General features: G+C 42.8%; 1 protein-coding gene across 4 annotated transcripts in view; it reads right to left on the bottom strand.

The window, feature by feature from the left end:
• Positions 1 to 25,706, bottom strand: part of chn2 (chimerin 2) — a 552,284-nt gene that overhangs the window by 135,330 nt on the left and 391,248 nt on the right. For all 4 annotated transcript variants that reach the window (XM_028818219.2, XM_028818218.2, XM_051935482.1 and 1 more), the window contains exons 4-5: positions 22,815 to 22,846; positions 19,819 to 19,932 (exon numbers count right to left, since the gene is read on the bottom strand). In XM_028818219.2, the coding sequence (XP_028674052.1) occupies positions 19,819 to 19,932; positions 22,815 to 22,846 (146 nt within the window). The remainder of the gene's footprint in view (positions 1 to 19,818; positions 19,933 to 22,814; positions 22,847 to 25,706) is intronic.

Genomic DNA, 25,706 nt, shown 5'->3' on the forward strand with positions numbered 1-25,706 from the left:
CTTAGATCCACATTCCTGACGCGGCTTTATAAATACACTGAAACTAACAGCGTACTGTTTATTAGTGTAATGCATCTGATTGTAATTAACCTGCAGCAATATAATGGTCCAGGGATTAGCCATAGTATTCCAAATACCGTAACTGCTTTAGCGTTGTTACTCTCACATCTTCTTCTTCTTTCAGCTGCCCCCGTTAAGGGTTGCCACAGCAGATCATCTTTTTCCATATTACTCTCACTGCACCACTCGGGGTATTTATATCACTGTATCTGAGTGGGGAATCACAGCAGCAGCTGATCGGAAAGAGAATTATCGGTATACAGAGTCAAGCACACGCTGCCTCAGCCACGGCAAAACGCGTCAAAGCCTTTCCTGTACGGACCTCGCGTTTCAGAAACAGTTTCATCCCAAGAACTATAAACGCACTCAATCAGTCCATCAAGTGCTCCTTGTAGAACTGTTTGTACTTATAAGTACAATTACCCCACTGTAAACTTGCACTACAGTTATAATATTGCACAACCTGCGCCACTTTATAAAGCGCGTATGATGACGATATCATTTTTAAGATGAAATGCAGCAAAATATGTTGCTTATAGTATACAGATAAAACTTTAACTTCATTTAAATAATCTGAATTGTTAATAATTAAACATGTGAGGACACGGTGCCGCAGCGCTAGCTAGTTCAGGGATTGTTCCTGCATTGCGTTGTATTCTTGCTGGTGCTGACACAACACTGGAAGGATAGACAGATAGAATAATTAAACATGTACTACGAAGATATTTCAATGTTCCTTAAAAGTTTTGAAGAATCGGCGTTCTAAGCTTAAAGAAGGCTTAACGTCTATTACATAGCTGATTGTGTGGCGATTGGGTATTTGGAGAAAGAAAAGTAAGGACAGGAATTGGAGGTTAGTACGTTTGAAAGAGACAGTACTGCTGTGATAAATTATTTCATCGAAGGTCGCGCATGGCGACAGCAAGCCTCTTCCGTGAGATATGAACAATCACTGCGCCACCGTGTTCCCATGTTTAATAACATGCTTTCATTCCTATCATCATGAAAAAGATATCATGTATACATCTCAGTATTTTTATTCAGAGAGCTGTAATATCACGAATGTAATGGATTCTGTGTCCTGTCAGAGAAAGAGAAAGAACGGAAGCACGTAGTGATTCACACACATAGAGCACATAGAAGATCAAACACAGAACAAAGCATTTAACGTGCTACTTTAGTTATGATGGGATTTGAGAAACTAGTAAAATAAACGATTTTAAGATGAAGTTTATGATGTTCTACTTTAATGACAAAATAAACTACGTGATTAAAGTGGAAATTTTGAGATTAAAGTTGACATTTCGTGCTTTTTTCCCCAATGTGTGCCTATTTTTTTTCTCTGTACCCTAATAAGCTTTCATATGACACTCAGACGGTCCGCTACGAGTCGCCTTTTCACGCCGACTTTGATATGTGACTTTTTTATTTCGGGCACTGTGCGACTTTATGAACTTGAGCTTTCGAGTTTCTCCAACATTGTGTCACTCGATCAACTTCCTTTTGTTGATTATACCACTGTTTAAACCAACAAATAGTACGTTTTTCCTTTGACTCCACTTGGTATTCGCTGAAATTCTTATATTTTCCCCCGTGCTTTTCCCATTGTCTTTTCACAGAAGGCTATTTATATCAATTTGCATATTCAAAGAAACATAATTCTGGGAGGAGTTGGGGCGGGACAGAAGGCGCGTGCACGTGCGTTACTTTTCACGCTGATCGGAATTTATGTAGTGGAAGAATGTGAAAGTTTGCGTACGCACAGATTCCTGCATCTGGATTTTTCTGTGCGTACGCACATTCCCGCTTTTGTGCTTATGCCATGTTATAGCGTGAATTCTACGCACGGCGTTATACATGAGGCCCCAGATCTGTCAGAATACTGTCAGCTGAATTTTTCAATGTTTGCCTCATTAGTCAATTTCAATATCTTGTAACTATAAATATATAGTAGGCTAGTTATGGGTGGTCAGGTGAACTGCAGGAAACAGGGCACTACACAAGTAATGGACAAGGTTAGGCAGAGTACTAAAAAGATGAGAGAAATGGTGGGAATGTGCTACATCATGCCAGTCCAGATGAAAGACACCACACAAAAGTACTCAAGCATGAATAGTGTCAGAGAAGTTAGAAGAAGTTGCACTAGTAGAAAGCTGGTAAAGAGTGGTCCAGTTCAGTACATTGGTTGGAGAACAGGCATCTGGCGGTTGAGCAGGATCCTGCACCTGGCACTTGAAATAACCGGTTGTTCTCCAGAGATCAGGTATACCTGGGACCACTAGAGGGAACCCTGAGAAGAAGGACTTGGGATTTCTAAAGGGTGTCCCTGTCCTTGAAGATCATTTCTGGGAAGTAACTATTTTGTGGCGTTGAAGGGTTTTGCTTCCCAACAGGGACTAAGAGTTAGTAGAGTTTGGAGGTGAGTCATGGAGACAAATGCAGCTCTCAGCATGAAGAGATGTTGGAATACTAGAAAGTGAAATAGGAGATACAGTGAGAAGGTACTTGATGCTTGGGGAACAATAAATTCAGGAAGAACAGCAGGTGAGCCATCCCAGTGGGCCGACAGAGCAAAGCACCCGTATAAGGTGGTTCCACAGAGGCTCAAGGCCTTTGACATTTTACTTCTATCTGCTTACTATATCTGCCCACCTTTTGTTCACCACTGATTGTTAATATCTGCTTTTATTTTGCTACTTTGGCATCCTTGGCATTATTATGGGTGGTAGGGAACCCTATAAGAGCAATTCCTATCATTCACAATACTCATATACACTATCATTGGCACTTCCTGATAGAAGTAATTACTGAATGCAGAATATTTTCAAATGTTCAAACAAAATGTAATATTAAACTATGGGCAGCTGAGTGAACAAATAACACGTTTTTTACCTGGTGCCATTGATGCTACAGGATGGCAGATGCAGCAGATACCTGACCCTCTCTTGAGAAAAGAAGTGAGGCTAAAGTCCTAATAAGTACGTTGTGACCAAGATGCCTTGATGCCATGAAGAGGACTGCCTGCGAGCTCCAGCACTATAAGGTCAACTGAGGGTTTGTGCTTGGTGTGTGGACACCAGGAGCCATTAGAGGGTCTGGAAAACTGGTTCTGACTAGGGTAGTAGTTTAAAGTCACATTGTGGTTGGAGCTCAACAGAGTTAGGAAGTGAGCTGGGAAAGCTTCAGGATGAAATCAGGAGTGGAGAGAGCCAGAGACAGACCAAAAAAAAAAAAGGAGGAGAGGTGAGGTACTGACATAGCAAAGAAGGAGAGGAGCCACCATACCTAATAGGCACCTCCACAGGTAGCCCCAGGTCTTCTCTTTGCTTAGTTAATTTTGTAATTACTCCTTGCATTAATTCTGCCTTTGTGTTCCTTTCATCTTGCCTTTCTTATACATTCTGATCTCTTTAGTTCTGCTCTAGGGAGGAAAGTCACTTTTCTATGCTCTTCACTGACTGTACACTACACCATTATGGCCTCCTTGGCAGACAGTGTGACCTAATGGATAAGACACTAGACTTTAAAGGACAAAAATGCTAATTCAATCCTCACCTATTGATATGCATTCTGACCACCGAACAGCCCTTTAACTTGCATCAGTACCCACTGTTAACACACTTACTATCAACCGTACTCTAGTCTGTACTTGTGAAGTGTAATACAAAATAAAGGTTGTTTGCATGTATTTACACTATGAATGAAAGAATGAGAATTTTAAATGTATTGATCACAAACAGCAAATGCCTTTGCAGAAGAGCTTGCTCTCAAAAGAACACAACTCAACAGCTCCTCAAGAGTAGGCCTGACTCCTGAACTCAATCAGTCACAGAGTTGTCTTTTAAATTTATTTTCCAATTTGCCAATAATATTTCCTTTCCTGGGTATCATAAATTATTGAAATGCTTCTTGAATGCATCAAGTGGATACATTCTGTGTTAATCTGTGTAATCATGCCATAATTCAGCTAATTATAAATAATTCATATAAAAGTACTATCTATCTATCTATCTATCTATCTATCTATCTATCTATCTATCTATCTATCTATCTATCTATCTGTCTGTCTGTCAAAAGCCTTAGCCCACACTAACAAAAACAATGTACATCAATGTGTAAAGATTTTTTTTCAAAAATATTAAAAGGCAAAAATAAGTTAAAACAGTTATTGCTAAAAGGCAAACCTATGTGACATAAACCCCTCTGTTATCTAAAATGAAATCACTATACCAAAAGCAAAAAGGTCAAAGAACAGAACCCGAAAAGCATTTACAATAGTCAAAAATTAAAATGAGAGCTGAAACACGCAAATAAAAAAAAATGTCAGCACACTAGGCCTGTAGCTTTTACAGGCTTATATAGACCTGAGGACAATTCAACAGCAGTAGTGTTTGGGTGGTCCCACCCCCTAGGCTCAACATAAAAGGGACAAGGTACATAATATGAAGAACAATTAAATTCATCATCAACATACGGAAATGTAGAATAATCAACAAACAAAACAATATTCAATAATAATAAAAAAAAATTACAAAATTAAACTCAAAAGAAGACAAAATGAAACAAGTCAAAAGAAGAGAGGCTTGAGTGAGGGTGAAAGTCTGGTTGCACCGTAACAATATCTCATTTAGAATTTTAAAAAACGTATCCAGGAAAAGATCCAAACTGTTGATGTTGTTATCATGCACCATCTCATTTGTCCAGAGACTTTGGGGAGGTTCTACACTTGGGCCATTTGGTCTACTCAGAAATTGGCCATTACAATGCCGATGACGACGATGGCCATGGATCTAAAAGTCTCCAACAGTCAGAGCAGATGCAGCACAATAAATTAACAATGGACAGTGGTACCGTACTCCTGCTTAACTGAGACAATCCTAACTCACTCCGTCATAACTTAATGACACCTCATACATCCTTAAATCACAAAAGCTCTCTCTGTGAAGAACAGTAGAAGATTTTTTATAACCTATTTAGAACTCATTAATGCTCTCCTAAAACAGGCAGGCTGGGACCCTGATAACCCACTTCTGCTGACTCAGTATATACAGTATGAGGGACTGCACCAGACGGGGCTCTCTTGTCACTTATGGGTAGGAGAATAGGGCGAGTGTTCATTTTGAGAGAATATTTTGGAACACAATGGCTTATTACTGTCTCTGATATTTTGTTGACTTCATCGTGATGCCTTGTTTTTATTACTTTTGCCTTTGCAGGCCTCAGTATTTTGTGTTTTGGCAAAGCTACAGCCATGTTGTTGATCTTGTAGATTAGAATGCTTGTCAATGACGCAAAGAATGTACAAAGAAACTGACCAGACAATGAAGGCACTGGAAAGGTAATAGCTAAAGAGAAGTTAGTAGGGAGGCAGGGGTCACACCCAAAGAAACAAAATGAAAACCAACTAAAAACCATAATCATAATACAAAAAAAAACCACTATTACAACTACCTTGTAATATTTTCTCTAGCCATGCCCTTTTTAATAGTGTTAATCAATTACTAACCATACTAGACCCTCTGGAACTGAAAAGAGAAAAACTGAAACTGAAGGCAAGTAGGGTGAGGAAGTTCAAAGTGAGATTTGCAAGAGCAGATGGAAATGTCAACTTGCTGCCACCATCTGATCGGTTGTCCTCTGACACCTTACAACTGCGCGTCACTTTATTTAAGTGGGTGGCTGGCCGTTTTGAGTTTCCACATATTGGTATCGAAGGTAACTTTTTCAACTTTTACTGAGGACTGATACTCAGTTATAGAAATGCTAATACACTTGAGCCTGATTATTTATTTTGGCCTGTGATTTTTTGAGAATGTTTCACAGTTGTGACAATCGGTGTTTGAAGTTCTTCCTTTAGCTTTCGACCCCTGCCTTTTATAGAACTATTCATTGCCTCGGCACATGAAAACAGTTTCCATTTTCCTAGTCATTCTTTTACAGTTTGCAATTTAGGACGGGTCGCCTGCTTTCAGTGTCACACAGGGCTGTGACTCACCATTGTATTTAATGGGAAACGGTCATGTGTGGTATGTGAAGGGTTTCACGATGGATTGCCACAGACAGTTAAAGCAATCAACATTGTTCCACTATGACTGTCGTCAACAATTCTCCAAGGGGGTCAAGGGGATTACTGTCAACATTAGTCTCAAAGACACTAAAGGAGAGCAAAAACTGAGTCGTGAGGAAAAAACTTTAAGAAACACTTCTAGAATCTCTAGAACAGTGCGGTAACCCTGTCAATCTTCCAGTCTTAGACGACTTGTATTATTTAGTACCAAATGACAAGACATTTTCACAATGAGAGAGAAACTGTGTGCCAATGGCCAGTTCTTAGAGGGCCACTGCCATTTTATTATCCTTACCTCTTATCACTTGTGTGTTGTATACGTACTCATCTTGGGAAAACAACTTTCAGTTCCAATGTTAAATGCTCTTTAAGATCCACCAAGATGTTGCTTCTACAGTCACAGCAATCTGAAGTCCAATATATGCAGAACATGGGGCAGCACTGGTAGGCAGTGCTGCTGCTGCTTCTTGGACATAGTGTTGTGGGTTTGAATCTTGCCAGCAGGTGCTGTCTGTCTACAGTCAGCTTGTTCTCTCTGCTTTAATGAGACTTTTCCTCTGGGTATTCTGGTTTTAGTGCTACATTTCCAAAGACGTGCACGTTAGGGCATTGGTGCTCGTGATTGGACTGCCATCATGTCCGTCGCTGGTTTCTGTGTTGCACCCAAGGCTGGCAGGATAGGCTTGGTTTCTCCAACAATCCTGAATTAGATTAAGCGGATCTGAGACTGTTATGTGACCACTAGACTTTTTGTGCTAAAATACACATGAAAGAACTGCTGAGGGTTTTATTAAATTAAAACACTTATCCATCCATTATCCAACCCACTATAACCTAACTACAGGGTCACGGGGGTCTGCTGGAGCCAATCCCAGCCAACACAGGGCGCAAGGCAGGAAACAAACCCCAGGCATGGAGCCAGTCCACCACAGGGCACACACGCTAGGGACAATTTAGGATCGCCAATGCACCTAACCTGCATGTCTTTGGACTGTGGGAGGAAACCGGAGCACCCGGAGGAAACCCACGCAGACACGGGGAGAACATGCAAACTCCACACAGGGAGGACCTGGGAAGTGAACCCAGGTCTCCTAACTGTAAGGCAGCAGCGCGCCACCGTGCCACCCTTAAAACACTTATGATCAGATATTTTCTACTCCACTCATGGCTAAGAAAGAAAAAAAACATCTAATTTGATCAAAAATTAATTTAATATTTCTACAGAATAGAAAATCAACAACTACTGTAGAGGTATTTTGCAGGAGAAGCTATTATTCCTTGGATATGGTGAAGTAAAACCACAAGGGGGAGCCAGAGATACACGAGACAATAATGACTTAAACACCACAGAGACAACTGCCAGCAGACAGCTAGAACTGGGGGTACTGGAGAGCAGGCTGGGCCCACTCATGCACTCAACTGTCTGCACCAACCTCCATGAATCTGAAACCAGCAAGCTTGATAACAGATGGAAGTAACAATTTTAGCAAAAATAAAAATGCTACTGTTTTGCTGCCATATGAACACTTTGTAAATGACAAAATGGATGTCATATTTAGTTCTAGTTTATCAGAAATATGAATGCCACAAAATAACCATTTATGCATAATTTGAACCTGTGTTTTCTAGAATGTTGTTGAAAGGAACTGAAGCCTAGCCCAACAGCTAGGAGTGCAAGGCAAGACAGGACAGTACACTCAAACACACACACTGGGCTGATTGATGCACACCTTTAGTCTCTTGAGACAAAAACTAGTCCTGGGGTGGACACACATGCACACACACACGCACACACACACACGCACACACACACACGCACTCACACACACGCACTCACACACTCACATACACATGCACACACATGCACTCACACACACACGCACACACACACGCATGCACTCACACGCACACACTCACATGCACACACACACACACGCACTCACACACGCACTCACACACGCACACACACACACACACTCACATACACATGCACACACATGCACTCACACACACACGCACACACACACGCATGCACTCACATGCACACACACGCACTCACACACGCACACACTAACATGCACACACACACACACACACACACGCACTCACACACACTCACACACGCACACACACACACACACTCACATGCACACACATGCACTCACACACACACACGCACACACTCACATACTCACACGCACACACACACGCATGCACTCACATGCACACACACACACGCACTCACACACTCACATGCACACACACTCACACACGCACGCACACACTCACATACTCACACGCACACACTCACATGCACACACACACACACACACACGCACTCACACACACACACACACACGCACTCACACACACACGCACTCACACACGCACACACACACATACTCACACGCACACACTCACATACTCACACGCACACACACACGCATGCACTCACATGCACACACACACGCGCACTCACACACGCACTCACACACGCACACACTCACATGCACACACACACACACACGCACTCACACGCACACACACACACACACGCACACACACGCACACACTCACATACTCACACGCATGCACTCACACACTTATGGTAAGGGAGGAGCATCCAGCCACCACACTGCCACGCAGCCCTGGTCCAAAGTTTAAAAAGTGGCCTATGCAACTGCTTAAGTCACAGTGAAGCTGATTCAGTAGCTCACATTTACAAGATTTGGGGAAGGTTAAGTGTGCAGATGTCTACATTAGGGGAAATGTGAATCCAGATGTTTATGTGAATGATATTATTCAAATTTAACAAAAATCAACAAAGGTCATACTGAAAACATGAACTGACTTTAAATAAAAACAGACACATGGCATGGATGACAATCAGAATCGTCTCCAAGTCCATGTGTTGATGGGGCCACTCATGTGAGCCAAAAGCTTTAGGTCGAGATACACATGGATGCTCCTAGCATGGACTCACATGGATACAAAATGGTGTCCAGTGGTACATTCTTTATATATCCAAGCAATGAGAGAAGCGATCAGCCACAGAGGGTATGGCACAAACCAAAGATGGCATCCACGAATATCCATCAGGTGCTATATTAGAGACAGCAGGGAAGGCTGCTGATATCACATAGGCATTCCTGGAAGATGGCAGCTAAGTTGTGCATTGTTCTATTCAAAAACGGCAGCTGACAGGACTGCCTTCATGAGATTTGTGACACTGCAGTCAACTAGATACACTGTCACTGACCAAACTGCCCTGGCAGGCAGGCACAAATGACGCAACATCACACACAGACGCCCTCTGTGCCACCTTCTACTCCTGCAGAGACTGCACATCATCTCTTGATACAAATCTGGTGGTCACCAGCCCAGAAAATAAATGTGGCTCATTGCTGAAGACAGCCTGCTGCCAGTCTATGTGCCAGTCTTGAGCGTAACACAAGCCAGTGACAGGCATCACAATGGACAATGCAAACGGAGGCCACTTCTACAAGTTTTCAGCTCAAGTTTTGCAAGTACAATTTAGCTTCCGTGGAATAAACAGATTTTCACAACTTGTGCTCCATGATTTCATCCCAACAAATTCACCAGAGCTCAACAAGCTTTGCAACACCCAGTCTCTGCCACTGTTGTGTACACATGCTGCCAGCGTCATTGCTGTCCTCATGGTGACCACCTTTGACCGCCACAGTGTCTCTAAAGATAGCAGCCTGCTGCTAAGAGAGCATAAGATGGACAGCACAAGTTTGATTTTTTGCTGCATCTTCTACCATTTCTTAGTGCAAAAGTAGTTGGGATTATTTTGTCCTAAAATAATCCTCCATTCTCCAGCATGGCCACCTTTGTTTGACCTCCTTCAATTTAAATTTGCTGTCACTCACAACATGTGTTATGGGTGTCATCAGTATACATAAAGGAATCACTGGCGGAAATAATAAATATGGCCAGCAGCAATGGTGTAGTTGGGCCCACCATATTCAACTGAATGACACATTCACAGATGGTGATGTTAAACAAGGAGCCACACACATCACAATGAACAGCACAAATGGAGTCCTGCATTAGTGAGTCCAGGCTGAGGCACCACATCACTGAAGATGGTGGAAAATGTTGTCCCACAACCAGACAGTCCTTGCATGGTGCTCCTCTGGGCTTTAGTGACAGCAATTCTGTAGCTATCATCACCAGCAATGTAATATGGACACTCCAGTACAGCCAACATGTGTCATGCAGTATCAGACTGGCACATGGCCGCCAAGATTAACGATGAAGCTCGCTATCTTAATATGACTGACAAAGGTGCCATTGACACGTAGTTGGTGTCCTGCAATAGCAGTAGGAGCTTTCAGACGTCACTGTGATCCAAAGCTTTCTTGTCATCATTGTTTTTTATGGCAAGCCTGATGTGTGTCCGTTTAATGGCGCTTGTGGGAATAATGGACAGCAGATCATGATCATACTCCACCTTGCTTGTTTTCCAGCAAACCAGATCAATACCTCTGGATGCAGCTACCTTTTTTTGTTAAGCGTGTGTCAGAGGGGGACACTTTTACATTTTTTTTGTGCACTGGGTGGCTCCATTAGGCACCCACTGTTGGGACTGGGGGGTGAGAAGTTAAAAGGCTATCTGTACTTATTAATGGTATTTGCTGTCCTGTAAGGGAATCACTGCTTTGAAGTTTGGCCTTAGAAGAATGTCTGTATTTACCTGGCTTGGAAATATTGGTTCCTAATCAGCATATCTGTACTTATTAATGTTTGGTAACCATACATTTTGTTAACTTGTGTTTTTATTAATTGTTAAACCCAGGCAATTTAGATGTGCCATTGATTAAACTGTTTGTCCAGGACTGACAACAGCAGGGGTGAAGTAAATATAAACTGCTGGCCAGCAGAAGGCAAAAGGGAGAGTCCACAGGAAACGCTGCCAAGACACTCGGACAGGGCACAGGGGCTCGCAGGCAGACAAGGGTACCTGGCTGGCACGACGTGAGGCACAAGAGACAGCTCCACAAGGAGACGCCAGTTGTGGGTCCAGCGAAAGAGGGAAGCCACATGAGAGGACCAAGTGAAGCTGACAGACGAGGAATGAGGCGTGCCTAGGTCCCAGCCACACAAGGAGCCCAGAGTGGAAGAAAAAGGAACAACGAAGAGATGCTGACAGGGAGTCAACAATTTGACACAACTTCTGCCGGGGAACAGAGTGCATCCATGAACAATTAAGTGTTGGGGTAACACAGTGCCCAAACTGGAATCTGCACCACTAAAGGTTGTATACTCCAATTCTTGTTTTTACGGACTTTTAGAGTGTGGACTGTGTATTTTCCTTTTACAAAAAAGGAAATTAATTCCTGATATGTTTAGGTTCTGTTATGTTCGTTTATCTTTTTAATGTACCTTATATTGTCTTGTACAATAGAACTTACTGTTGCCTTTTTCTGAAATTACTGTTGTGTCTTTCATTGTGTGTTTACTCACCGCCCAATTTGAAGAAACCTGTGTGCTGTTATTGGTAAATTTCAGGAGTTCCCAGTCTCTTAATAAAACTGGGTGGCGTAGTCGGATATTTTAATGGTGTCTAAGTTAGATTACCTATAAGTGTGACCAGACACCTGTGACATAATTTTGGCAGTAGTCGGCAGGATTGGGCTTGTGAGTAACACACTTGGAAGTACTAGGCATTTTTTTTAAAAATCATTTTTATTTAGTTATTGATTTTGTGGGGTAGTTTTACTGTGTTTTTATTATCATTATGATGATGCCTATTTTTGCCGGTGCACCTTGGATCTCCAAGTTTAGTGGGGAAAAAGGTGATTTGAAATATGCTGAATGGAAAGAACAGATACAGGGGTTATTAGAAGCTGCTGAATATGGGGAGTCTCAAAAGGTCAGTATTGTGATGGGAGCATTGACTGGGGATGCCAAACGGGAAGTCAGTGTGTTGAGTGTGGAAGAAAGAGATAGGGTTACAAAGATTTTTCTTGTTCTAGATGGATTATATGGTGACCAAGTCCCGTTAGCTACTCTGATGTCCCAATTTTACAGTTGTGCACAAAGGACTAATGAACCTTTCAGGGCTTTTGTCCTTAGATTGAGAGAACTTCATTGCAGGTTACAACAGCGTAGCCCAGCCCAAGCCCCCTCCGATATACAGCTGCGAGATCAGCTCTTGTTGGGCCTCCATGACAGTGGACTGCAACAAGCACTACGGACATTTGTGCGCCACAATCCAGATAAAACTTTTGGGGAAGTGCATCAAGAGGCTCTGCTGCTGGAAGGGGAATGTAATTATACGGGACACCGGGAAGCAACTTGCAGAGCTATTGGTGAGTTGTCCGCAACTAACTCTCATTCACAGGCAGACTGGAGACTAGCATTCAAGGCCGAGATTCTGGGTGACCTGAAAACACAGATGAAGGAATGGACTCAGGAGCTGCTGAAGGAACTGAGGCCAGCAGTTCCACAGGTTGATGCTGCCCAGCCATTCGCACACTCTCAGCCAGATAGGACGCCTCGCACTAACAGCCGTTATGCCTGGGATTCACAAGGTAGGCCCATTTGTAATCAGTGCAGACAAGCAGGTCATTTGGCACGGAACTGTCCATCATCTAGTGGGCGCCCTACTTTTGAACTTGTGAACCCTGCAGATGTGGGCCAGACAGCAGGGTTGGACAGTGAAACCCGAAAGGCAATATCCCCTCTTATTGGTGAGTGTCCCGTGGTACAGGTCACCATTGAAGGGAAAACCTTAAATGGACTGTTAGACACTGGATCCCAGGTTACCCTGATGCAAGAGAGCTTTTTCAAGCAGCATTTTGCAGATAACATAGAAGTTGGGCAGGCCCCGTTTCTTCTAACCCTGAAAGCTGCCAATGGGTTGGATATCCCCTATACAGGGTACGCCACAATGGATTTTGAGGTGGCTACAGTAAAGTTACCTGCAAGAGGGATTGTGATTGTGCGAGATGAGGTCCAGACAAGCCCATTGCTGATTGGAATGAATGTAATCTCTGCTTGTTAGCAAGCTGTTTTTCAGGCTCCAGAGTCACCAGTGGTACTATCTCAAGCAGCCCCCAGTACGCAGGAAGCAGGGTCTAACAGCTCTGCTGTGTGTCGACATGCCAAGGCACACCGGGGAAATGGATTCAGCAGATACAAACAACCTGCCTTCTGCCATAGTGTGATGGTCCCTGCCAGAGGGGGCACGAGGGAAGAATGGGGGAAGGGACGTCTGCAGAATCTACCCAATACAAGTCAAACTGCTAAGGGGAGGGTGGATAAGGCAGTACAACATAATACAGCTCAGCATAAGAAAGCTCAGGCTATTACATTGCTTCCTGGAGAAAGGGTATGGCCGAGGAATAGAGGTAGACAAGGCGAAGGGAAGCTGACAGGTTGGGGGAACCAAGAACCCTATGTGGTGCTGGGCCAGGTAGGGGATTCTGGGGTGGTGTATAAAGTGAGACCAGAAGGGGGAGATAGAGAGAAAAATGTGCACCGTAATGCTTTAAAGCCTTGTTGTTTGTCTCCACTAAGTGCTTCAGCTACCCCAACGGCCGAACCATCTCCACCTGGACTTCCCATATATGGGTTTTGGACAATGGGAAACCCAGCCTCTAGAGAAAATAGTGATGTCCCAGAGAGGGGAGCTGTGGAATTGTGCCGATCGAGGAGGGAAGATTTGGGGAGACCCCCAGCCCGTTATAGAGAATAAGAAGATTAAACTGATTGCCCGGGACTGACAATGGTTAAGTCTGGGGGGATGTCAGAGGGGGATACTTTTACATTTTTTTTGTGCACTGGGTGGCTCCATTAGGCACCCACTGTTGGGACTGGGGGGTGAGAAGTTAAAAGGCTATCTGTACTTATTAGTGGTATTTGCTGTCCTGCAAGGGAGTCACTGCTTTGAAGTTTGGCCTTAGCAGAATGTCTGTATTTACCTGGCTTGGAAATATTGGTTTCTAATCAGCATATCTGTACTTATTAATGTTTGGTAACCATACATTTTGTTAACTTGTGTTTTTATTAATTGTTAAACCCAGGCAATTTAGATGTGCCATTGATTAAATTGTTTGTCCAGGACTGACAACAGCAGGGGCTGAAGTAAATATAAACTCCTGGCCAGCAGAAGGCAGCAGGGGAGAGTCCACAGGAAACGCTGCCAAGACACTCGGACAGGGCACAGGGGCTCGCAGGCAGACAAGGGTACCTGGCTGGCACAACATGAGGCACAAGGGCGGCAACACTTCCAGGGAGGAAGAGACAGCTCCACAAAGAGACGCCGGATGTGGGTTCATCTGCATGAAAGGACCCAGTAAAGCTGACAGACGAGGAATGAGGCGTGCCTAGGTCCCAGCAACACAAGGAGCCCAGAGTGGAAGAAAAAAGGGACAACGAAGAGACGCTGACAGGGAGTCAACAATTTGACACAACTTCTGTAGGGGAACAGAGTGCATCCATGAACAATTAAGTGTTGGGGTAACACAGTGCCCAAACTGGACTCTGCACCACTAAAGGTTGTATCCTCCAATTCTTGTTTTTACAGACTTTTAGAGTGTGGACTGTGTATTTTCCTTTTAAAAAAAGGAAATTAATTCCTGATATGTTTAGGTTCTGTTATGTTCGTTTATCTTTTTAATGTACCTTATATTGTCTTGTACAATAGAACTTACTGTTGCTTTTTTCTGAAATTACTGTTGTGTCTTTCATTGTGTGTTTACTCACCGCCCAATTTAAAGAAACCTGTGTGCTATTATTGGTAAATTTCAGGAGTTCCCAGTCTCTTAATAAAACTGGGTGGCGTAGTCGGATATTTTAATGGTGTCTAAGTTAGATTACCTATAAGTGTGACCAGACACCTGTGACACGTGTAATGTAGGAGGAGAAAACTTATTTGAGAAACAATTACAGTGATGCTGACACTGCCTTTATGGGGAGAAGGACATGAGAAGACACAGAACTTCCACTTGCATATTTAGTAAACATGTCTGCCTTCTCCCTAGCAGCGAAGTTCAACTGCCACGTGACGACAAAGTCCAATTCCACTAGGGCTCTACCCACTGGTCTGACTATAAAACGGGCCCCCCAGGTATGAGTCAGAAGAAACAGAAGAATGAGATGGAGATGAAAACAAATGGAGAAAGAGGGAGAATGAGATCAAGCAAGAGGGAAAGAGAAAAGGAGAAAACCACCAAGGAACCACAGCAGTGACTACTTTAACATGGCCTTCTCATAACTTCACTGTAATTTAATCCTGACACTCTGTATATCCAATTCATTATAATAACTATTCATTCAAAATTTGTACTAACCCCTACTCTCTCTTCTGTTTCCTTTTCCGGTGTCCTATTGGTGGTGGCTTGTGCCACCACCATCTACCCAAAGCACCATGATGTTCCAACAATGATGGATGGATTAAAAGCCAGAAGTCTGTATAACCATCAGCATCAAGTGACTCCGTGAGAACCCTAACTACAAAGAGGACTATTTCATTTATGTTAGGTAGAATGCCCAAAGGGGACTGGGCGGTCTCGTGGCCTGGAACCCCTACAGATTTTATTTTTTTCTCCAGCCTTCTGGAGTTTTTTTTTGTTTTTTTCTGTCCACCCTGGCCATCGGACCTTACTCCTTTTTATGTTAACTAAGGTTGTCTTATTTTAATTTCTTATTTGTCTTTTATTCTTCTTTTCTTCATTATGTAAAGCACTTTGAGCTACTTTTTGTATGAAAATGTGCTATATAAATAAATGTTGTTGTTGTTGTTGTTGTCCTGGCAGTGTGTTGGCACGACAAACTTGACTTGCCTCTGCAGTGGATAAACACAGTCCTGATTTTCTTTTTCTACATCCATTCCAGATTGGCGGACAATGCAGCATTAAAACAAAACTTAAAAGTATATATGGTATGTAGTTGTATATAATATTTGTAATTTATCTGTGTCATACTGTATATTGGTTGGGCAGCATGCTGGCACAGTGTTTAGCTCTGTTCCCTCATAAGACCAAAGTCCCAGGCCAGTCATTGCCCATGTGGAGTCTACATGTTCTCCTTGTGTCTGTCGTGTCCTCTCACACCCTGACAGATGTGCAGGAGAGGTGGGTGTGTGTATGTGTGTGAATGAGCCCTGCAATGGACTGGCAACCTTGTTTGGGACTGGCTCCTGCTGGGTACCCAATGCTGCCAAAGTAGGCTCAGGCCTCCTTACTGGTTCCTGCATTTTAACCAAGTGAGTGAGTTATGTATACTGGTTTTCTGTATACAGTATAAGGTGGTCCTGGTATCCCACTTGCACTGGCTCCAAGACAAGCAGCGTCACCCAGACATGCTGGGCTTGTAAAGACGGGTTTCAAATTAAAGACTGTTGACTGAATGAATGTACATCCAGTACATGAATAAGTATATTTTCACTAAATTATATATGTATTTAAGTGAATACTTTTAAAATCACCCCTTCTGAGACCTGCTATTTCCATTCAGGATCCTGGGAAATGTGCACAGGAACCAATCCTGAAAGACACAATAGCATATCACAGGATTCACATTCAGTCACAATGGAGCAATTTGAAGTGACCAAGTGGCCTACCAGCATGTCACTGAACTGTGGGATGTGACTTATAGGACTATAATGAGAACACGAGAAGGTCCCAGGGTCTAAATGCTGGGAGTGATAAATGCTGCCTGCCACTATGTCTTTCCAGACAGATACAGTAAGTCACTTTGGACTGGGCGTTGTGTTACAAGGATTGCTGTAACTGTAACAAAGAATTGTTTACTTAACAAGCACTTTTAAAATGACTTCCAGGGTAAAGTGACAAAAAAAACAACAACAGTTAGTTAGGATTTTCCAGTAGATTAATTTTCATGCTAGCAGTGAGAAAAACATTTCTAAGTACATGTTGTTTATATGAAACCTACCAAACTGAAACTTCACACATTGAAAGTGAAAAGAAAAGAGGAGCTGCCAGCCTTTCAATATAATCTCCATTTGCAGCTTTCGGCTGGTGCCACCTCTGAAAGCAGGGTGAAGCTCAAATCCATTAGAGGAGAAATTCACACGTGTGCTCCAGCCAGCACGTCAAGTCATCTGCTCCTCCCACGCAGAGCATATTACATTGGCGTAAGTGTGTGAAATTCACCGGGGTTATGGCGGGACTGCCCACCTGCTCTTCACCACCGCCTGACTGGCAGTAATCAAGATGTGTGGTCTAGCGCTTCCATGGGCAAGCGTTCGTGTGCAGGTCTTTTGTTCTGCCTTTCACGGCTGTTATGCATAAGAGGAAGGAAATGGTCTGTGATGATTTATTCTGCACTTCTTACCGGAGAAAAGAATTGCTTTAAAATGCTCCTTGTAGCTTGTTTACTCCTTCATTATTTATAAATTCCACATAGTAATATGATTAGAATTTCATTGCTTGAAACTTGGCTTTCCTCCTGGCTTCTTGAATTCAACTTGTTTTGTCAGCATTTGACTGCAGGCTAACAAAGACGGATTTGAATTTATTTTATATTGAAAACATTCATCATACGAAGTTTAGGGTGGCACAGCGGTTAACGATGCTGTTACATGGGCTCCCGACACGGGGTTTGAATCCTGCGTGGTGTTTGCAGGTTCTCTGTGTATGTGTGGGTTTTATCAAGGTGATCTGTCATTGTCTCTGCCAACCTAAATATGTGTGATTTGCTATAAGCTCCAGTTCTAAATTGGGGTCTTCAGTGGACTGGCACCTTCCTCAAGATTAATACTTGCCTCGGGCCAAGTTCTGCCAGGGTAGGCTCTTTAAGGATCTTGAAAAGATTAACTATACCATATGTGGGATGGCCTGGTGGTGTAGTGGTTAGTACTGCTGCTTCATAGCTCAAACACATTGGCCTTGGTCACAACTTGTGTGGGTCTGCATGTTCTCCCTGGGGTTATGCAGATTATCCTCCAGTATTCATGTTCTTCTGCTCACACGCCATAAACCTGTGTATCAGTTTGACTGCCAAGTGTACCCAATGAATGACTGGCGCCACATCCTACCTTGCACCTGATTTTGTTGGGATAAGTTCTCAGCTCACACAATATTTATGGAAACAAAACAAAACAAAAATGCAGATTTGTTAAAAGTAACCCTATGATCTGCCCCTGTTTCACCTTAGAGTTGGGAGGAAAGTTAGGACAAGGGCTCGACTGGTAGGATGGTAGAGAAGGAGTGACAGCTGAGCAGGAGGCGAACATCGAGAGTGGCGCTGCTCTTTCAATTGGCAGACATAGCACCCCACCTCCTAGAAATGGGAGGCAACCGGGTTTTAGTTTCTGTTTATTTCTTTCTTCACTGGTGTGGCTCCCAATATGTATCCATTCCTTGTATGGTTTTATTTTTCATAAAGAACTCTTCACACTACTAATATATCTAATATAGAAACTGACTAGAAAGACAGACGGAAAGACAGAAGGTGAGCACAGATGGAAGTACGGTACGTGACAAATGGCAGGTGGGAACGTCTCAGACAATTGTAATTGAAATCAGCTGGTGCGGTAATTCAATATCACCTGCCACTCTCTTGAATGTTTCTAAATCTGTTATTTCTCTGACGGGCGTCACTTCACCACATCTCCTTTTCTCACTGCCTGGCCGACAAGGCTGAGGTCACCCACCACTGGTCATGACGGACCACGGCTACAACTACATACTGTACATACTTGTAAGCTCAATCTTACTTAATCCGATTTAGGGATGGGGAGGCCTGAGCCTATACTGGCAGCACTGGGCACAAGGCCATCGCAGGGTCCACTCATGCACACATTTGCACTGGCATTGGGCCAGCTCAGAAGTGTCTGAAGAGGTCTGACAAGTGAAATGGACTGGGGAAAAGTAACCTTCCTTACAAACATATAGGTTTGAAACACCATTAGTAAAGAAAAAGTGAAACGTCCACCTTAGAACAACGTACACCGATAAAAGTACCAAGACCAAGATGGCATGTCTCTGCTAAGGAATCTCTTCCCAGACTCCATCATTTCTGGCTTGAATGTGGGTTACAGCAAGTTTTCCTGCTTAAGACATTTAACCACTCTGGCTATTGACATAATGTGGGAGTCCTGCATAGCAGCGTACGACTCTCTCGGGTTCACTGAGTGTACTCCCAGTTATAGGGAAACAGACCGAAGTCTAATGTAGTTTACGTGTCTGAAAACAAAAATGCAGCCTTTCACACGCAACAAAGAAAAACGAGTGGCTGTTGGTCGGCACCAAGCAGTAAGCACCATCACATTCAGTTCTGGGAAATGCCAGGGGAAACCGAGCTGAGTGAAATGCTATGAGGTGTCAGCAAATGAGACAAGAAAGGCAGCATCCTCTCAACTATCTGAAGACACTGCAAAAGGCCATCGCTCACATTCACAGTAAACAGCTGACCTCACATTAGTCTGAAGGAGTTTTCAAAAACGGGTATCAATCGGAGCCTCTGCTGCATGATTAATTCTGTTAGGCTGCATAATGATTACCTTTTAAATGCCATAGTCAACATTTCTCTGTGTTTCCTCACATTTATCTTTCTCTAATATGGCCTCCTGTCATAATGCAGATTGCTTAATTTCTTTGTATATGTCTTTTTTGTTTTAGAAGGTGAATAGCGGTTAGAATGGAATTTCCTGCAGCATCCATCAAGATGACTTAAAAAAAAAAAATGAAAATCACCTGAGAGCCAACGTGTATGACCCAGGCTGGCGCTGACTCTCCCGGATCAGGTACGCGCCTTCGACACCTCCAAAAAGTTCATCAGCCTCCTCTCGAGAAATCATCCCATGAAACCTGAGTAGAAAGAAAAGGAAGGAAGAACTGAAAATCAAACCCAGGCACCTCTTAGTAAGAAAGAGTCTAAAGCAAATCTAGACATAAAATTGGTCTTATTGAAGAATTTGTCTATTTAGGCTTTATAATTAGGCATCATCAATCTGTTGAGTGTGCACTGCTGAAAGGGTATAGGAGGAAGAAAAAGAGCACTGTCTTCTGGGAAAGTCGATGGAGCTCCACTAGTGACATTGGGGCAAACTCCCAGGCAAACCACTGCTTTAGCTCTCCACTTGTAAACAGCAGACGTCGCTCCCGTAATTACATCCATCCACTTCAGAGCTGCTCTCCTCAGCACAGAAGCACATTTTCACTGTTACCAGTCATCTAACCAGGGGCTAATGCTTGATTGCAAATGACCCCCTCTGTTAGTCCGACTCCTGGTTTTCCTGTTCCAGCACTCATTTATTGAATTTAGAATGAACTTGAGGTACGAAGCCCACCAAAGCCTCACACAAATGTTTCGACAGGTTTGCCCATTTACTCTCCTGCAGGTTCAGTAGTATTCTGTTGTTACTCACGTGCAATGGACCATACATATGTGGCTTATCTACCACCACAGAAATTTATTGGAAATTAACTCCATTTTAAAATGATTAGAACATGTTTTTGCAGGATTCAGTTCAGCAAAGAAACATTCTCCATTAAGACTCAGATTTATTAATCTTGTAGAAACAAAAACAGAAACTGCAAGCTCATTCAAAGTACAAACTCAGAAACCAAAGAAAAATGAGTGCAATGAAAGAGCAAGTTGAGTGAGTCTCACAAAGTGGCCTCTGATCCACACAGAATCTCACTGTTTCGGAGTCATGGACTCAGTGTGACGCCTGTGTTGACATCCCACTCACTCTCCATGTCTGTGGCTTGGACTGTAACATGTATTATACCAATCTGTCCCAATGCTTGCTTTAGCTGTGGCCCAAAGTGTACTAAAACCTTCAGTGATTTAACATGCTGTCAATATCGCATGGCATTGTGTTACATGTCACACTTGTGTGATTAGGAGACAAATACAGGGCCTATCTGCTGGTAATTCCACCCTGGGCCATGGGCTGGCACTGTCACTTACTGCCTTCTCCTGTCTTTGTCCTCACAACTAAGGAATTGTGACATCACCTCCAGCTCTGGTGATTTGGACTCACATCTTCTGGAAGATAGGCCTACCACCACAAAGCCAGTTTAGTTAATGAATGGACTTGCATCTGAGAAGCAAAAAGCCACTGTTTTGTGCTAAACTTTGCCTCTCTGTTCTTCCAGTTATATGAGGTTTGCCATTGATGCCTCAACTCTTTATTTTTGTTTGTTTCTTGCATTAACACATTATACTTCCAAACAAATGTATAAATGCCAATGGTTGAAAGATCAGATCATCGTCTTGCTTATGTTAGCTTTGGGGGTGCCAAGTCACTTCTTTTACATTCAGACTTACAGACAGCAGATCACTACAAAGTTTGCTACTTTCAAAAATTCACCCTAACTGGAAAATGTGCACTTTGTACATTTTAAAATGTAAACATAAAACATATAGCAATATTATGAAGGACTTTAGGTGAGTTTGACAGTGAATGGATTTCCATCCATCCATTATCCAACCCGCTATATCCTAACTACAGGGTCACGGGGGTCTGCTGGAGCCAATACAGGGTGCAAGTCAGAAAACAAACCCCGGGCAGGGCGCCAGCCTACCGCAGGGTGCATACACACACACACACCCACACACCAAGCACACACTAGGGACAATTTAGAATGGCCAATGCACCTAACCTGCATGTCTTTGGACTGTGGGAGGAAACCAGAGCACCTGGAGGAAACCCACGCAGACACGGGGAGAACATGCAAACCCCACACAGGGAGGACCCGGGAAGCGAACCCAGGTTTCCTAACTGCAAGGTAGCAGCGCTACCCACTGCGCTGCCCTGAATGGATTTCTGTGACAAAATATAGTTTAGGTTACACTTACTGAAGGATGTAGAAAATTGTAGGCTGTACAGCTAGCAAAGGGTTACCAGGGCTAGAAAATGCAAGGAATATAAGGGGGTCTGAAATATGTTTATATTTTAAAAGAAGACCACATGTTGGTACCTGCAGCTGCTCTAACAGTACCAACTGTGGATTCTACCAAAGAAAGTATACCCCATCTGTGGAAAAGGTACCCTAAAGTGTGAGAGATATTGTGGTGATCTGCTGGAACATCAGGAGTGCCCCCTCTGAGCAACAGAAGTCATCACAGGTGGAACCATGTAGCACACAATGGAGGGCAGTCATCCAGGGCCTACCAGAGGTGTCAGGGGGCTTGGAAATTGAATTGTGGCTCAGGAGTGCAAACCTCAACTACCAGAGCAGCTTCAACCAGGAGGCTCCATAGACTTCTGGGGCTTTCACAACTTTCAAAACAGTTCAGAGGATGGCCTCAGGACTAAATCACAGGTGAAGGCCGCTCCCTGTCAGAAGGTCACTGAATTAGAATGTGAGATGAGGCAAAGGCTTGAATGGCAGTGCAAGCAGCTGTCAGGCGGGTCAAGAAGAAGCAGAGAAGAGAAGTTGTTCTTGGAGATTATAGCAGCATGATTGGGTGGTGGGCATACCACCCCACCTAATATTTAATGACCAGATCTAGGGGTAGGACTAGGGCTTGTTATTCATTCTGCTTCATTTGATATTTGTGCTTCTACCAGCCTTGAAGATTTTTTTGCAGAACCTCTCCTTAAATATACTGGTTACAAGGAAAACCTGTGCCCACTACGTCTCTCTGTGGACCGAGTGAAGTAACTCCGGTCCTCTGCTTATGATCACAATTAGCAGAAGCCCCCATGAGTGACACAGTAAAATAAAAATATACGTACTCTCTGCCATAGTACTTGGGTCTGTTCTCCACCTGCAGAAAAACAAAACACAGTACAGTAAGTGGTGGCCACCATTCAGTTATGCATATAATAAGCATACTGTGATAACGCTGTCACATATTTGGCAATCTGACCATCGCTTTACAACAACCTGGTAAAATGATACGCCATGAGTTCTACTTCAATAAGTGATAAAGAACTGTAAAAATGCAATAAATTTACAACATGCAGTGAGTATGAATTTGATACAGGGCCTTTTAAGCTTTATTAACACAGCCAAAAAAGTAACATACAGTTACATACAGCATACCACACATTGCATGTAGATATGTTTTTATTGAAAAAATCTAAAAATGCTACAACAAAAACAGACCTTCATAATTCAAGGGGAAGCCAAAACAGAAGCAGACTTAACAAACAATAAGCCAAGCACATCTGCAAACAAAGAAAGCAAAAGAGATTATTGAAAACGAAAAACAGTAACAGGAAATTATGAGAGTCCAAAAAATGAAGGGAAGACCGCGAAACATTAATCAGTATAAACATGGCCAAAATAGAAGGAGAGAGGAATGAAACTGACAAAGAAAGAGACAACAGAAGTTCTTCTTGCAAATAAGCAAGAAAAGACACAGTGTTTACTCAGAATATTGAGCCGAAGGAATTATTTTCTGCTTAAATATGTTGTCTAACTCAATCAGGAGCTGCACAGTCATACTGGTATGTACACAACAAGGATTTAAGCATACAAGGACATACATCTATAAAAGCAAGTTATCTGTCTGTTTTCTCACCATTCTTTTGCACTTACAGTCATAAGCGCTGTACATGGCATGCAGCATTACCACCTTCATTGCACAGATGGTAGGAAGTGCTGCTGGGGCTAATCTACCATAATTGAAGGACCAGCGTCTGCGTGTCTGTCTGGTTGCTATGCATCTGTCATTCCAACAGATGGCACATCACAATCACTTGCAGTAATACATTTTGTTACTACAAATGTTTGTGATGCACCATCTGCTGAAATGAGAAATGCAATGCATTTAATTACTACATGCAATACAAAATACATTCCAATAGACTGCGCACTGTAAACGTTAACGTTAAGGTCTACATTGATTATTCAGATTTCAACCTGATTTAGAAGGGTAGCACAGCTAGTATTTGTATAAAATGAGTAGATTTAGCATGGCCTTATCACTCTATGTCTGCATTCCAGCAACCCCCCCCCCCAACCAACCCATCAAATTCTGAAGAAATGTGTGTTTGGACCAAAGCTGTCTAAAAACCCATAATGAGAGGGTCAAACAAAGATATTAAAGAAATCATTAGTACAAGAGGGATAATTAGGTAAGGATCCAAAGAAACATCAAAAAGAAGAAACAAAAAATCTTGTGGCCCTCCAGACCCCCACTAAAGCTCAGCTCTCATCTTACCTTCAGTACTTTGTCTCTCTCCTTCTCTCTCTCATTGGTGCCTCTACACACAGCTAATGATCCATTGTTCATTTATCATCCTTACTCTCAGACCCTCTTTTAAGTCTGGTCCCAGCATTACCCACCTGGGGTCACTTTCAGTCTTCCTCAAAGTACTTCCTGGCAATGGCTAACCATATAAAACTGGGCATTCCAGCCAGCATCTGAGTCCATTAAAAATAAAAGGGACAGATAATCCCACCATCTTCGCTTATTGACTGCATTGCTGAAATTAAATCCTGGTTTTCTTCAAATTTTCTTAAATTAAACAGTGACAAAACTGAGGTTCTCCTCATTGGTACAAAATCAACATTATCCAAAGCTGATAATCTATCACTTGTTATATTGATAACTCCTTTGTTTCTCCTTCACCTCAGGTCAAGAGTCTGGGTGTCATCCTCGACAGTACTCTATCTTTCCAATCTCACATTAATAACATCAGCCGGTCTGCTTACTTCCACCTACGTAATATTAATCACATCCGCCCCTCCCTCACTCCTCATACCACTGCCATTCTTGTTCACAGTCCTGTTACTTCTCGTCTCGACTATTGCAGTTCACTCCTCTTTGGTCTTTTTAATAAATTTCTCCATAAGCTTCAGTTAGTCCAGAATTCTGCAGCTCGCATCATTTACTCAAACCCCATCTATTCACCGTATCACTCTGGTCTTACAGAAGCTTCATTGGCTCCCAATTAAGTTTCAAATTGATTTTAAAATTCTTCTGTTAACATTTTAGGCCATTCATAACCTTGCCCCCCCATATCTGTCCAACCTTCTTCATGTTGCCATTCCCTCCTGTAACCTTAGATCCTCTTCCTCCTTCCACCTGACCGTCCCTCTCGCCCGTCTAACCACCATGGGGAGCAGAACATTCAGCCATTCTTCTCCCAAGCTCTGGAACTCATTACCTACTGAGGTTAGAAATATCAAATCATTCTCAACCTTCAAATGTAAACTTAAAACCCATCTGTTTAAAATGGCCTTTTCCCTATGATTACAATGGCTTTGTTTGGTTTTAATGTTTATATTTTCTGTATTTTCTGATGTTTTAAGTTATTTATAATGTGTTTTTTTTTATTTATTGTTTGTTCGGTGTCCTTGAGTGCTTAGAAAGGCACCTTGTATAAATAAAATGTATTATTATTATTTACAGGGGTCTTAATATAGGTAGCCGTCTCAAGCTGCCCCCAATAATACAAGTGTGGAATGTGTGGTTCCTTTTCTGCATTTCTAACTTTCCTTGTCTTATTATGAGCTGTCTGAAAGTTATTCCCAGGACTTTGTCCTCTTTCGACTTCCCGTCGGGACGCCCCCAGCTCCACACCTATTCTGCGCCTGACTACTTGTACCATGACGGCTTATTCGGCTAATGGGTTCTATTCAATAAGGGCGCGCACAAAAAGGCGACCTTCAAATGG

This window comes from Erpetoichthys calabaricus, chromosome 13 (genome assembly GCF_900747795.2).
Source record: "Erpetoichthys calabaricus chromosome 13, fErpCal1.3, whole genome shotgun sequence".
Lineage (NCBI taxonomy): Eukaryota > Metazoa > Chordata > Cladistia > Polypteriformes > Polypteridae > Erpetoichthys > Erpetoichthys calabaricus.